Source organism: Pseudorasbora parva, chromosome 2, assembly GCF_024679245.1.
Source record: "Pseudorasbora parva isolate DD20220531a chromosome 2, ASM2467924v1, whole genome shotgun sequence".
NCBI lineage: Eukaryota > Metazoa > Chordata > Actinopteri > Cypriniformes > Gobionidae > Pseudorasbora > Pseudorasbora parva.
The window spans coordinates 59,077,782-59,094,870 of NC_090173.1; the positions used below are offsets into that span (position 1 = coordinate 59,077,782).

At 37.4% G+C, this 17,089-nt stretch overlaps 1 protein-coding gene across 5 annotated transcripts in view; it reads left to right on the forward strand.

Annotated features, from left to right (window-relative positions):
• LOC137047351 (NACHT, LRR and PYD domains-containing protein 12-like) overlaps window positions 1-17,089 on the forward strand; it is a 97,274-nt gene that overhangs the window by 30,401 nt on the left and 49,784 nt on the right. For 3 of the 5 annotated variants that reach the window (XM_067424984.1, XM_067424975.1, XM_067424966.1), the window contains 2 exons: window positions 11,543-11,618; window positions 14,291-14,428. In XM_067424984.1, the coding sequence (XP_067281085.1) occupies window positions 11,588-11,618; window positions 14,291-14,428 (169 nt within the window). In that variant the 5' untranslated portion in view covers window positions 11,543-11,587. The remainder of the gene's footprint in view (window positions 1-11,542; window positions 11,619-14,290; window positions 14,429-17,089) is intronic. The other 2 variants (XM_067425003.1, XM_067424993.1) reach the window with 1 other exon arrangement.

The window sequence follows — 17,089 nt, forward strand, 5'->3', positions numbered from 1 at the left end:
TGAATGTATTTATGAAACACATCTATTTAACTTTGTGGTGGTTTTATCTAAAGAGTTGAAATCTTATACAATGCATTTATACATACATGTATGCAGCATATGATTAAAAAACAAAACAAAAAAACATTTACATTTAAATTTGTTATACATTTTCAAATCTATTTAACTTCCTGGTCATGTGACCCAATGATGTCACACCAGTTGTGATATGTTCACACACACACTCTACACACATCATACACAACTTGGATTTTGAAAATATCATTTTAATGCAAATGTATATAATTTCTTGGTCATGTGACCTGATGATGTTACAACCCCTGTAATATATTTATGCATATTTCTCACAGATGACTTTCCTTTTCTTTTTTAGGCTTTTACAAGGCATTTGTTACTGTGGAACATGTTTGAGGTTTCACTATCTTTGGAAATTTGGGGTTGTTTCTTTATTTTCTGATACCATTATGACACTTCATGCAATCAATAAAAGCTCACTGAGATTACATTATGGTTTGTTCCCTAAATTTAATCTCTAAAGTGCATCAAACAGGAATTCCCAATTTCATCTGTTTTACGTTTGCACCTATTTTCTGCTGCTTTGTAAATACAATCTATAAGCAACTTCTCAAGATATATTTGATGCAGACTGTTGTACTTATTTTGGTTCTGCAATAACACTTCCAAATTCATAATTGTTAATATTTATTTTTGTTTAAATTAGAAAACTATAGTTTAGATTATCTTACATTATTTAAATAATTGTACAATTTGGCATATTTTACCATAAAAGTTATGTTGTGCTTACTAAGGAGACTTTAGTAACCATTAACATTAGCAAGTCATTTGATGCTATCTGATTTGATGTACACATATCAGGCATACTTTTAAAAATGTGTAATACTCCAACCACATTATTTATTACCAGTATGCTATTATGTTATTGGTAAATATTAAACATTTCTACTCCTGTTATTAAACTACTGTACATATTGGTATTTACATAAGGTGGTAGATAACAGTAGTATTACCATGTCATTTCATTAAGGCTAATTTACAATAAATGCACTTCCATTTGGTCATGTTTACCATCTTCCCCTCACTATTGGCCACTTTAAAACATGTACGCCTAGTAGCCAATCAAATGACTTAAACAAGGCATAGTGGGCCGATATCGTTTGTTAAAGTCATCTGATTGGCTACTATTTCTTTTAAAAATTGACGATTGTTCCCTTTTCCAACTTTAATGCCAGGACTGTTGGTCATATAATCAAGATTGCTCTTTATAACAAACATTCCAGTATTTCCGATTTACATGAGCACGTTTGAACTATTAGGGGTTTGCTGGTTATCTAACAACATGCTGAATTTTTGCAGACTGATGTACACTTTGCTAACGCCGACTGGTAGTTTTGGTTCTAAATATCAATCAGGTAACGTGAAAACACACGGGATAGGTGCCCCTGCTGGTGTAACTGGGTGTGCGCGTCATCAACATATTTCATCACACAAATACACTCGAATGATTCTAAAGCCAAAAGGGTTAAATATTCGGGAGAGCAGATGCACCGAGCACGCAAAAACAGTTCAGCAGCTGTGATGTCATTTTTTAGGGAATACAGGAAGATATTTAACAACTAACATTACAACCGTACGTTATTATCTTTGGGTTGTTTTGTCGTTGCTCTTTTCCGTTGTGTGTGTGTGTGTGTGTGTGTGTGTGTGTGTGTGTGTGTGTGTAATTATTCTTGCCATCAATCATTTGTGATGTTTTTTTGTCTCCATAATACTACATGTATGGCATGTTATGTCAATATTTGTAAAGTATTAGAATGGAATTAATAAATGGGCTGAGCAGTTTTAAACCATTCCATGCTACAGTCTAACAATTTTTAAAGAAAAAATGGTAAATTGTTGCATAATTTCCATTTTTCCATTTCAATATTCATGACATACCACACCACATTTCTTAACTAAAGACATTGGTCAATTTGAGGAACAAATTTAAAGATTACCTTCACAGAGTTTAATATATACACATTTATTCATACATATTTTAAACATTTGTATTACAAAGATTTTAAAAACTCTTAAAAAGACTTAATAACGTTTTGAACAGGTTAAAACACATGAAACAAACCAAATAAAATTCTTTCTGAAAAATACAACAACTGAAAGCAATGTACAAAATATACAATATTACAAGTAATAGCTATAAATACATAAAAACACATTTTACAAAATATAAAAACATTATTTCTGAACTTTGGCTCTGAAAAACATTTGACACCGAGTGTGGAATTTCTTATTAATTTGCTGACATCACAACAATAGTCACCTGTAAGGTATACACATCAAACCAGCCACATACGTTTGCTAATTTTCTGTGATTAGAAACTTACTGCTCCATAGAAATGTATAAAAGGCCTACATTGAAGTCCAGACATACCATTAAAAACAACAAAGTTATCCATAAAAATATCAACGATTAACAATGGCAAGATCCAAAAGAGGTAAGGGAGCGTTGAGAAAAGATTTGTGGGAAGCTGCTGGAGGAACAGAGGTGGTTAAAAAAAAATTCATAGCTGAAAATATAGTGAATGAAGATACAACTCAGAAATCCCCTATCTGGAACACGCTATCCTACAAAATATTTGGAAAAGATACCCCAAAAAACCGGCAATGGCTTTTTATAATATGGACGTATAACAGGAGGAATATTAGAACTACGTTACAACCAAACAAAGATATAAAAATATCAGAATGTCAGCTGACCATGCCTTTAAAGAAACCGGAAAATGAAACCAAGAGTATACAGACAGAGAATCTGGGAAAAAATGAAAAAGAAATGGATAGAGAGGAGTCTGAGGAGATCGCTGACTGGGGACAGACATACCCTAAAGTGTGACAACTTTCAGGTGATAGAGAACCCTGAGGTTCCAATGACAATTGACAACCACATTGACTCAATTCGTGTCCTAAACAAATCAGGAAAAAAACACAAAGAGAAAATCAAAAATGGGGGATCAAACTTATAAACATGTGCCACAAACTTACAAAATTTAAAGTGTTTATACATTGAAAGATTTGGAACAAAATTTGCCCACTTAAATGTTAAAATAAACTATTACTTGATCTCGGCTCAGCTTTCGATACTGTCTGTCATACAGTCCTACTCACGCGCCTATCAGAGATCGGTATCTCAGGAGCCGCGTTATCCTGGTTTGCCTCCTATCTAACAGATAGGAAATACTACATCACTATGCACAATTACAAATCTCCCACTGTCACTCTCAAACAAGGTGTACCACAGGGATCAGTTCTTGGCCCGTTGCTATTCGTCATTTACATGCTGCCTCTCGGACAAATTATTCGCCGCCATGGTTTTCCAATACCACTGCTACTCCGACAATATCCAGATATACACTGCTTGCCGACCGGATTCTATTTACCAGACCACGTCACTATCATCATGTGTTAATGATTTAAAGACCTGGCTCAACTATTTTCTCAGTCGGAATTTGACTAAAACAGAAATATTAATCGTTGGTCCTCCATCATTAACTTAAGCCCTATTCGGACTGGATTAGATTAACATGGGGACATGGGGGTAAAGTCATTTTACCTCAGGACGTCTGTAATATTAATGGCCAATTCGCACGGGATAAGACATCTCAGTAAAACTAGCAGAAGTGGGAGGAGTAACTCGCTTTACGCACCTCCTTGACGTCATGTGCGTATGACGTTACCGTTATCACGTGAGCAAACACAACCTGAGCGCCAGTCTGAACTCCGTCTCCAATATATATGTGTGTTTTAATAAACAGTTAGGTCCAGTCTAACGATTCTGATTGGATTATGTTGGTAATAGACACTTTCCTAGAGCTAAAATGTGTTGTGCCTCTAATAAGTGCTTTTGATCTTCTTTTTGCTTTAAATGATATGCAGAAAATACTGGACATTTTCCACAGATTTGTCCCACCACCTACAACGCAACCGAATGCTTCAAGCGCCTCCAAGGTCGCAAAATGTGCTTTTTTTAACTTTTAAACAGGAAATGACGGAATTTTCCCATACATTTTTACAGCGGGTCTATTCGAACGGGATTAGTATTACCCGAGGTCATTTTTCCAGACCTTTTTACAGAAGGTAAAAGTCTCGGTAATCTTTACTGACATTGTCCGTAATGATTACTGAGATGGCACATTCGGACGGGACTAAAATCACCGAGAACCTCTGGTAATAATTACTTTACCCCCACGTCCCCATGTTAAACTAATCCAGTCCGAATAGGGCTAAAGAATGTAAGTAATATTCCCAGACTTGACGTTGAAGCTACTGCAATAATTCCGTCTGCCACGGTCAAAAATTTGGGTATCATTCTTGATCCTGCACTGACATTCAACGCTTACATTAGTCAACTTTGTAAAGCGTCCTTTTTTTCATTTGCGCCGTATTGCCAAACTCCGTCCCTGTCAGCCCAAAAGACGCTGAAGCACTAGTCCACGCGTTCATTACATCTCGCCTCGACTACTGCAATGTTCTTTTTTCCGGACTACCAGCTCACTCTATTTCACGTTTGCAATATATCCAAAACTCTGCCGCAATATTACTAACTTACACAAAAAACTGCCCATATCACTCCAACTCTGTTTAAACTGCACTGGCTGCCCGTGTCATCTCGTATCACTTACAAAATTCTTCTGCTTACTTTTAAGTCACTCAATGGTCTTGCTCCTGCCTTTCTCTCTGACTTACTTTCTCCTTATACTCCCCCTCGAGATCTCCGATCTTCTGGCTGTGACCTCCTCTGTGAGCGGAGATTTCGTTTATCATCTATGGGTGGCAGGTCTTTCTTTGTTACAGCCCCTAAGCTATGGAACTCTCTACCCCTGCCTCTCAGGACAACAACCACGTTACATGAGTTTAAATGTAAACTCAAAACACACTTGTTTAGTCAGTATTATCAGTCATGATAATAATAACTGTTAACTTGACATAACACAATCAATATGTTAACTCTCTACCTATAATCTGTTTCATCTCTACTCTAACTGCCCACCATGCCGTCTGTAATTAATTTGTTACTTCTGTCTTTCATGTTGTATTGTAAATGTAGTGCGATTTGCAACTGCAATTATTCAATTACTGAGCGTCCTTGAGCTTGGGAAAGGCGCTATATAAATCAAACTTATTAGGGGCGGAGGCACCTATTGAAACCGTTAGATTTCTTATTATTATCATTCCACCGAAAGTCTATGGCAGCCCAAAGTCTATGGCACCGTAGGTGCGGAGGCACCTATTGAAACCGTTAGATTTCTTATTATTATTATTCCGCCGAAAGTCTATGGCAGCCCATAGAACCGCTTGGTAAAAAGTTATGAGCTTTGGCACAAAGATAGAGGACAGTCCAAACATTAACCACACCAAGTTTGGAATCTCTCAAACAATCCCTCTAGCGCCACCAACTGTCCAAAAATGGACTTATGTTTATGCTAATAACTTTTGAACCATAAGGGCTAGAAACGAAATTCTCAGTTTTTCCTCAGATGCATGAGCTCATGACGATTCGATTTCACCCTATGACGTCATTTTCCGTCATGAAAATTTTCCCGCCATTTTGAATTTTCCGAAAAACCTACTTTTGCATACTCCTCCTAGGCCATAGCCCCAATTGTCATGAAAATTGAACCAGATCATCGTCAGACTATGCTGACAAAACGATATTAGAATCTAGATGATTAGTCAAATTGTTTTTGAATAACACGCAAATGAATTCGACAAACTTCACAAAAAAATGAAAGTAGTCTATATCTCTGCAATGCTTTAGCATATTCTAACCAAACTTAGTATGTGTTATGCCAACCATGACTTGAGGCTGCCTGCAGAGTTTCGGCGCAGTGCCCCCTAGTGGTCCAGAGATACAAAAATGTGACATTTTTGATGATAACTTCACAATGCTTTGGCCAAAAATCACAAAACTGGTCTCTTTAGATTCGTGGCATCATGCCGAGCCAAAGCATAGTCAGTTTTTCCATATCAACCATTTTGGGAGTCGGCCATTTTGAATTTAGTCAAAAAGTGCTATATTTTACGAAGGCATTGGCGTATCATTACGAAACTTGGTATGTGTCTTCGACACCAAGCCCTAAAGGTACTCAAAAAGTTTCGGGGCAGCGCCACCTTGTGGACAAAAGTTATAAATAATTTTCCAAAAATGCTAATAACTTATCATTAAAATTTACTATAGTGATAAAACTGGTACAATAGATTCCTTGGGTCATGCCAATAACACAGATACCAATTTTGCCATATTTGGCCAAACTTTCTGTTCGCCGTTTTGATTTCCTTTAAAAACCTACTTTTTCGAACTCCTCCTAGGCCATAGCCCCAATTCTCATGAAAATTGAACCAGATCATCTTCAGACTATACTGACAAAACGATATTAGAATCAAGATGATTAGTCAAATTGTTTTTGAATAACACACAAATGAATTTGACAAACTTCACGCGAAAATGAAAGTAGGCTATATCTCTGCAATGCTTTAGCATATTCTAACCAAACTTAGTATGTGTTATGCCAACCATGACTTAAGACTGCCTGCAGAGTTTCGGCGCAGTGCCACCTAGTGGTCCAGATATACAAAAATGTGGCATTTTTGATGATAACTTCACAATGCTTTAGCCAAAAATCACAAAACTGGTCTCTTTAGATTTGTGTCATCACACCGAGCCAAAGCATAGCCAATTTTCCCATACCAACCATTTTGGGAGTTGGCCATTTTGAATTTAGTCAAAACATGCTATATTATAAAAACGCATTGCCGGATCATTACGCAACTTGGTATTGAGGCTGTATCTCTGCACTGCTTTGACATTATGACACCAAAATTTGCTAGTGTCATTGTCACCTCACTCTGACCAAACCACATCAATTTCGTAACTGCGCCACCTATTGGTCAAAAGTGATAAAGCATTAAATCATGATTTTTAAGCTATTTTGTCTAAAATCATTTTAAAATGCCTTTGATTGCTGTTTAAGTTGGTTTGACACGACGAGCTATGTTGGTATGTCTTATTGCTTTCTTTGCGCTTGGCCCCGCTAATGGCTGCTCGCCGCTATATTTATTATTATTATTATTATTATATCTGCAGACTCTGTTGATTTTCTCCTTGACTCCTTTAACTCAAAAGTTAAGAGTGTAATTGATGATACTGCTCTTCTGAAAGTCAGGAAAAAGAGTGGCAACTTCAGCGATTAGCATATGGCTCTGTATCAGTAGAAACGCTGGAGTATATTCAAATGATCGTGCTACCCAAACTGGAGAATTGTTCTGGGAATTGTTGTCTTTCATCCCTATGAGACAAAAATACATTTTCTGTCTTTTCTCAGTCTAGAAGGCACCAAATTAAAAATAATTTCACATTTCTCAAATAAAAGAAATGCTATGCTGTAGATGTATTACCACAGCTATGCTGACAACACCCAGATCTACTTAGCTCTATCACCCAATGACTACAGCCCTGTTGACTCCCTGTGCAAATGCATCAATGAAGTTAACAGTCGGATGTGCCAAAACTATCTTTAATTAAACAAAGACAAAACTGATATCACTACATAAGAAAGTCTGCTTTTAGCTATTATGCCAGCCGTAGTTGGAACCAGCTTCCTGAACAGATCAGATGTGCTCCAACAGTAGCCACATTCAAATCCAGACTCAAAACACATCTGTTCACCTGTGCATTTACTGAATGAGCTCTGAGCACTGTACGTTCGAGGGATTGCACCTTATCTTATCTATGCATCATTATTTTATTATATTTTATAACTGTATTAGTTTACCTGTGTTCTTATCATTTGGTTATTGTTATTTTTTTCTATATATTATCTTTTTTTTATTCTCTCTATAACTGTACATTTTTGTGGATACTTATTTTTGGTTAGGACTGTCTGACTGGAAGAGATTGTAAAAGGAGAGCAGTGTGCTTTGCTTCATTTTGCTTGTGGTAGCAGACAGTAAAGAAGCAGACTCAAGAAAGGGGAGGCCTGCGGGGCAAAGGTAACGTCCCCTACAGGAGCCCCAGACATTGTGAACCTGCTCCATCTCTTCTATCTCAGATTGGGGTACCTGAATTTAGGGAATCAGGCAGATAGGGATCTATTTATCACCATTTTATTTTAAAAATTCTCTTTACAACTGTTTAAAAATAATTTTGTGATGTGTCTCTTTGACCTTTGGAGTAACTGAGTAAGCCATGAAACAGGTAAAAGACTGACTTTTCAACATCTCCCAGAAAATAACAATGAAAATCACCAATGATAATACGTTTGAGTTCTTTGAGTTTGTTATTACACTTATTGTCTAAGAGATGTACACACATTTTTTTTTAAAGAGGGAACAGAAACTATTGGTCTGGATAAACTATTTGAGAAACAACTTTGGATTATTTTTAGCAATTCTGTGGGTATTGCGTTCAACAACAACAACATTTATTTATAAAACACATTTAAATTACATTTGGCAGATGCTTTTATCCAAAGTGACTTACATTTAAACACAATATGGATTGATCCAAAGTGCTGTACAGAGTACAAAGCAGATATATACAAAAATATTTACAGGTTTTCAAACGCTAAAGAATATAAATATGATTTAAGAGTAGATTTAAAAATGTCCAATGAAGCAGATGATCTCACATGATAGGGGAGCCTATTCCAAAGCTTGGGCCCAGCCACAGAAAAGGCCCTTAAATTTATAGCAACATCTCGGCACAGTTAAGAGCAAGTGAGTAGAAGATCTAAAGCTGGGCATACACTGTGCGATTTCTATGGGTTTTCAGCAAGGTTACCTACTCACACTGTATGAGTAGATCGCATGCGATGTAAAGCCAAAGCTCACGATTGATGTGCTCTCACTGTGCGGTCCGACCGTCGAGCGCGTCTTGGCTGCTCACATTGTACGGGTGAAAAATGCGCAATAAAACCCCGTGGCGACGATAGACCGTGGTGTATTATAGAGAGGTAAATGAATCAGCTATTGATATCAAAAGGATTTAGAATATGTATAAAATTATTATTATTATTTTTATTATTATTAGAGTAGGCCTACTTTTATTATTAAATTGATATTACATTAATTTGCCCCCTCCCCCCAACAATTTCATAATGCATAATCGACGCATAATAAAATAATAGATAGATTACTCCTCACTATTTATAAACATTTAGCCCGATTAAACAAGGAATTATAGGTCTAATTATGTGATTATAATGTCAGAACACTGCAATAATAATGTCTGTCTCAATGAAAAGTAAGAGCAGATTTATCTAAAAACAACTTGTTTAACACAAAATGGGTCTACTTCTCTTCTATTTTTTTCTCACAATATGGACCAAAATAGAAATATTAATAAAATAAATTAAGACAGTAAGCTACGTTATCAGTATGTTGAATTACATTTATCTCTCGTTGTCTGAGAATATGCGCCGAAAGCTTGTCAGATTTTACTTTCACTTTCTGTAGTGAATAATTGACTGGGTTTGAGACAGCGTTTGCGCATTGCGTGATATCCGCTGACTCGCGTTCATGAAGAAAAACGGGAAAAGGAAAGAAAAAGAAGGGAAAAAAAGACAACATGAATTGTGTCAAGATGGACAATGGTTGCACTTTCCGTCATAATAAGATTAAGTAGGCCTATGCTAAATATTAATTAATATTAAAAAAATAAAATAAAAAGTTAAAGTAAAACAAGTAAACTAATTAAATTAAGAAACTAGCTAAATGAATAAGAGGCACTGGATATATAAAACACAAACTGGAGGCACAACAGTTTACTTAATTTCTGCTATTTGATAGCTGCCTACATAATTAAAGATCTCCCTCTTTTCGTTTTCTTCCGTAATGCTTTTAAAAATTAAATGGTTGAACTTCTGCTTTGGCGCAGTGAGGGGAAATAGGGCAATCAGTTCGTGGCTTTGCTTCAGCTGTGCGATAACCTCACGAGGGGTGAGCAGAATTACTGACACGCCAGAAATTCATCCGACCATCCGATTCCTGATCGTGAGAGGTGTGTCGCCTCTCGTTTCCCCCTGTACACTGCACGAACACCTCACGACAAACGACGCACGATAAACCTGAAAATCGGCCCGACCCAAAAAAGAGTCGCACGAGTCAGAATTCGGCTCGAAATCGGACGAAAATCGCACAGTGTATGCCCGGCTTAAGTGCCCTAGAAGAACAGTATGGCACAAAAAGATTATTTATATACCTTGTTGCACGGCCAGACAACGCCTTATATATAAACATTAGGATTTTAAAATCAACTCTAAATTTAATGGGAAGCCAGTGAAGAGATACTAAGATAGGGGAGATGTGGTCCATCTTTTTTGACCCAGTCAGCAGTCTAGCAGCCACATTTTGAACAACTTGCAAACGTGATAATGAAGACTGAGGGAGTCCAGATTACAGATAGTTGCAATAATCTAATCGTGATGTTACAAGAGCATGAATCGCAATAGATCTTAAATGGAAAAAGCTTCCTCGAATAACAGCACTAATTTGTTTATTAAAAAATAGCGAAGAGTCAAAGATCACACCAAGATTTTAGTGTATATTTGTTGAAAGAGGACCTAACTGGGCTTGCAGAGCGGGGGAGGTGTTTCACCCTCATTTAGCTGCAAAAAAAGATGTGCCATCAATGTATTTTAAACATTTCAATAATTCAGTTTTTTTAGAGAAAAATTGAAAAGAGTTTGAAGCTATCATCATCTACAGTGCATATCATCCAAAGATTCAGAGAATCTGGAACAATCTCTGTGGGTAAGGGTCAAGGCCGGAAAACCAAACTGGATGCCCGTGATCTTCGGGCCCTTAGACGGCACTGCATCACATACAGGAACGCTACTGTAATGGAAACCACAACCTGGGCTCAGGAAAACTTCCAGAACACAATCCACCGTGCTATTGTCAACGGTATCGCTGGGGTTTTCTCTGGGCCAAGGCTCATTTAAAATGGACTGTGGCAAATTGGAAAACTGTTTTGTGGTCAGACGACACAACTTGTAAAGCCTGTATCAGACAAGAATGGGACAACATTCCTATTCCTTAACTTGAGCAACTTGTTTCTCAGTCCCCAGACGTTTGCAGAGTGTTATAAAAAGAAGAGGGGATGACACACAGTGTTCCCAATTTTGTTTAGATGTGTTGATGCCATGAATTTTAAAATCAACTTATTTTCCCATTAGAACAATACATTTTCTCAGTTTAAACATTTGATGTCATCTTATGTCGTATTCTGAATAAATTATTGACATTTTCGTTTTTATTCACAATTTGTACAGTGTCACAACTTTTTTGGAACCACCCAAATATGTATTTATTTATTTCTAATTTGCGTTGTAATTTCAGGCTGATTTAGCCTAAATATTTAGCAAAAAGTTTGTGTAACCTTCTTAAAAATAGCATAAAACAACTGGACAAAATATTTATTTTTATTAAGTGTCTGGTAACAGTGGAGTTAAACCTTTTTCTTAATATCCAATAGTGGTGAGTCCGATAGCATCTGCTGATCAGCATCGTGACACACTAGATGAGCTGGAAGAAGACTGAGACTAAGAAAGGTAATGAAGAAAAGAATATCAGTCATGTTAAAGGGTTACTTAAGTGATTTGGCATTAAAGGTTTAGTTCACCCAAAAATGAAGCGACAAGAATAGTGTTTGTGCGACTATTTACACAAAAACGATATAAAACGAAATAACGACTAATATAGTGATGGGCTGATTTCAAAACAAAGTTTCAAACGGTTATGAATCAGCGTGTTGATTCATGATTTAGTTCCTTTTGGTAAAGATGTGCTGAAATAGCGACGATAAAAGACAGTGGGTCCAATATCATTGGTCGTAAAAAGTGGGTGGGACTTGTCCCACCCACACACAATGGTTCCGACTCCTTTGCCGCGCCCGCACTTAACTAGTGATCCGTGACACTTGCTCGGCTCACTCACATTATATTGAACAGACACTTTCAGTGTTTAATTGTAGTGTCTGTTCTCTAACTCAACTAAATTATTGCATTATAATAAAAATGAACACAACGGTAGGGGCGTTGCCATGGTGGGCAAGTGATCCAGTAGCCGTGGCTTTAGGAGTGGCCTCGTAGGGCAGCGAAGCAAGTGCATTCTGGAAGTTGTTGTCTTTCATCCACATGAGCAAAAAATACATTTTCTGGCTTTTCTGTCTAGAAGCACTGAAGCGGCAGTGGATTTAACAGCACCAAATAAAAAAATATTTCACATTTCTACTACATAAATGACCAGTGTTGCCACAGTTACTTTAAAAGAAGTAATCTTTTGACTGATTACTTCTTTTAAAAGTAACTTAGTTACTTTACAGATTACTTGTTTTTAAAAGTAACTAAGATTACAAGTTACTTTATTAGTTACATTCAGCAGTTGCCGACAACACCCCTGCCGCCTCAACATAGAAATGGCAACCATTTTTGGCAACACTCAGTTTATTGGAAGTGCATTTTTAACAGTGACATCAACAATGCATCTCCTGACTAGAGTTCTGCATTTATGCCCGAGCCTGACAGGGCCGACTTTTTTACGCCCCCTAGGGCCGGGCTTCGGGTCAATTTTTACGTCATACCTAAAACACGGGCCGGGCTTCGGGCCTTTTTTTAAGCTTCTCCTTCGTTTTATATTTATTTTATTAATTAAAAGGAACAACGAGATGTGCTGCACATTTATATTCATTTTGTGGAGTTGTGAGGAAAAAGACAACCTGCATGTTCTTTTGTTTAGCTTGTTTCGTTTGCCAGCGCAGTTGCGAGCAGTATCAGCCTGCCTCAGCTCGTCAAAAATGCCTTTTACTGTGGAGGTAATAGTAGGCTAAATTAACTAACATTATTACACAGCTCTGTGAAATACTTGATTCTGATTGGTCAATCGCGCATTCCAGCGGTATGTTATTCCCAGATAACAACCGCTCATCCGGGTACTACGAGTTATCTTGACCTCTTCTATGCTTAACGCTGGCACCATCTTGTGGCTTAAACAGTCGTGGGTTACAATGGAAGACTTCAAGGCAGCTTTATAACGTTTTTAATATAGATCTTTTTCTCACACAAACACATCGATTCGAATCAGAAGGCTCTATTAACCCATCGGAGCCGTGTGGAGCACGTTATTTGACGGACAGCTGCATTTTTTATGGACTTCAAACACAACTACAACTAGCCTACTGCTTAGATTAACGTTAGCCTGGACTTTTTAAATATAACTCTGATTGTATTTGTCTGACAGAAGAATGTCATATGATATACACCTATAAACTTGAGGGTGAGTAAATCATAGGCTTGGTTTCATTTTTGGGTGAACTAACCCTTTCAGCATTAATTTTCAACATTTAGCAAGGGCATTTGGCAAATCTTCAGCAATAGATAAAGGCTTAAAGCACTGTTTTTCTTCGCGGAAGCTTTGCGTAAGAGCTAATAAAATATTTAATCTCAAGACAATATTTCGTGTCTAATAATTATTTATTTGAGACTAGTAGCCGTGTAATAAGCAGGATAATGTCCACCCAGCCGATTGTTACCGCAGAATAAACCCCTTCAGAGTGATGCTCCGCTTCGCGTCGGGGTCCTGATCACTCTGTCGGGGTTTATTCTGCGGTAACAACCGGCTGGGTGTACATTATCCCTTACTTGTGATGCTTGAAGTGTTTTATATCTGGATTTTATTATAGGCAAGACAAGTCAAGAGTTGGTTTGAGAGGCTGAATTGATTAAACATGTGGTTAACTCCCTGTCGGCCGCTGGCCGCTTGATCATATAAAAAAATGGAAACTTTAATTTAACAAACAAAAAAATGCTCTAAACATTTTTCAAAACTAACTTAATAAAGAAATTAAACAAAATATAACTACTTTGACATTAAAAACAAAACTGAACTATTTTAATAAAATACAACAATATATATATATATTACAAAAACGGGCTCTAATCGGACTTGGGCTGACGGTTTTTACTAAAGGAAAATTACTAAAATAGTAACTCACAGTGACTTGGATAAATTACTTTAATCTGAATACTGGTTTGGAAATAGTAACGCGTTAGATTACTCCTTACTGGAAAAAAGTAGTCAGATTAGAGTAACAGGTTTCTAAGTAACACGTTACTGGCATCACTGTAAATGACCCAGTTTAAATACACATTCATCTTCCCAGCTCTGAAGTACCCCTTTAAAATTGTAATTTAGAAAATGTAATTAATCTCTGTCTCTGTTCCAGTCACGATGAGCAGCAGCGCTCACACTGGAGTCTGTGTTGATCTGAACGCTCAGACAGGAGCAACTGTAAATGCTCCTGTACTCACCGGAAACAACATCACCGGCCCAGTGACCATCAGCTACAACACTACAGAAAATGGTACTGTCACTATAGCTGTGCTTCAGTGGTGTAAATGTAACAAAGTCATAATACTTCATTATAGTGCTTGGGTATTTTTTAAGGGAATCTGTACTCAGTGCTGTAGGGCACCAAGTGCTGAGGGGGGCACCACAAGAATTTTCTATCAGCATATAGAAACATGAATCAAAAATGCATTCGATCAAAGTCCTTTTATATAAAGTCTTTGATTTGATTTGAATTTTATCGTCACTGTAACATATTTTGATTAGATAATCATCGTGTTCTAAAATAGAAGCCAATAATGTGTGAAAGTCTACATATACAAACCCGATTCCAAAAAACACTGCAATAATTTACAAAGCTCCTAAACGTATATTTTATTCCCAATAGAATATAGATAACATATCAAATTTTGAAAGTACGACCATTTAAAATGTCCTGCCAAATATTGGCTCATTTTGGATTTCATGAGAGCTATACATTCTGGAGAAGTTGGGACAGGTAGCAATAAGAGGCTGGAAAAGTTAAATGTACATATAAGTAACATCTGGAGGACCTATTTGCAACTTATTAGGTCAATTGGCAACATGATTGGGAATAAAAAGAGCCTCTCAGAGTGGCAGTGTCTCTCAGAAGTCAAGATGGGCAGAGGATCACCAATTCCCCCAATGCTGCGGTGAAGAATAGTGGAGCAATATCAGAAACTAAATACTACTAAATACTATTTGTGCAATAAGTATGGTCCATTAATGACCTGGGCCCGTATTTATCAAACGTCTTAGAATTACTCACAAGAACCCTGCTAAGAATTGACTTAAGAGTAAAAAAATTCTTGGCTCAAAGCTGCGCTTAAAAGTTAGTTATCAAGCATCCCAATCATACTTTAAGTAAAGTGTAGGACTAAATATCAAGTGTCAGTCTTAGAGATAATTCACGACACTTTGCTGTGCCACAAACAGTATTTTGGATGATCTCATAGGCATGAACCAATCACTGAATAGATGTCCTTATTTAAGAATATTCCCAGACAAATTCACATTGAATGCTGAAATGCTTAAGAGGAGTCAACATCCAATAAACATTTGACATTAAAGAGTTTTCAAGAGAATACATTATAATATACACATTTTAAAAGATAAACATGTTTTCATCCATTTAATTAATTGTTTTAAACTGGTGTGCTGTTAACTGACCTGCCTATAGCGTAGATTTCAATATATAATCAGCAACCATGGATTCCAAAAGAAAACCGAAATGGCAGGAGGAAGAAGCGATCGCTACTGCTTGCTGAATTACTCAAACAGCGTTTTTTATTTATTTATAAAACCCAACATTTACCAGCGCTGAAAAAGATGATGTCTGCTCTGTCCAAACGATACCGTTTGATTAACTGCTCGTCGTCAAACATTTCGAACACATTCTCCCTCTATTGAAAGATTTGCACACGTCTCTCTCCTCAGCGCCATCACAAGCCCCTACTGGCAACTCTTAACCACTTGAGAGACCTCTCGAGCTGTCTTAAATAACTGGGAGAGTAAGAGTGATTCTTAGCTTTAAGAAATGTAATAACTTGCTTTTATACTTAAGTTTGAAAGTAGGAGTAAATGTCATGAATTCTCAGCACTTAAGACTAAGAGTGTGTTCACACTTGTCATGTTTGGTTCGATTAAAACGAACCCTGGTGCGGTTGCTCGGTTAGTGCGGTTCATTTGAACATATGTGAACGCTGCCATCCGAACCCTGGTGTGCACCAAACAAGCGGACCGAAACCGCTAAAAAGATGGGTCTCGGTCCGCTTCCAAACGAACTCTGGTGCGGTTCGATTGATATATGAACGCAACACGGACCAAAGACATGTAAACGGACCAAAAACCGGACGTATAATGTCACAAGATCCGACGCATAATGCAGCTGATTTGACGACGCGGAAAGATCGGTGTATCCAAAATGAGTAACTTTAACGTTAGAGGGCAAACGTGGAGCAACGAGGAAGTGCCTAATAAATATTTGGTCAGACGAGCATGTTTCGAAAATGCTAGAAAAACACACAAAAAGCAAACCTGGCTCTTCTCATCAAAGTTCCTGTGTTGCCCATTATTAGCAGGTACAGACGACAGAACGGCCGTCTCTTTTCTGCACAACGGAGGAAATCCTGCTGCTGTTTTGAATTTTATGAGCTCTTCATGAGTTCTCAGCGGGTAAAATAATGCCACATGTACAAGCAGAAAATGGCCGCGCGTTTAATCCAGCACACAGCGTTGTTTTGAATGTTTTGAGCATTTCATGAGCTCTTCATGAGTTCTCTGGTAAAAAATAATGCCATATGTACACGCATAAAATGCCCGCGCGTGTAATCCGCACACAGCATTGTTTTGAATGTTTGGTAAGCAGCTCCTACGTCATATAAGCCCACCAATTAGGTTGTTACCGTCTCCCTATGCCTTTGGTTCGGTAACTTTAGGTTCGCTGTTAAAAATGCCCGTGTGAACGCTAAGCGGACCAGGACTATTATGTTTTGTTTTTGTTTTTTGGTCCGGACCAAACGAACCAAACTAACCGAACTACAAGTGTGAACCCAACCTAAAATAGCACTTTGATAAGCTTGATAAATACGGGCCCAGTTAAAACATTTTACTTCTAAAAAACAATGTACTATTACAAATAGTGTAGTAATTAAGG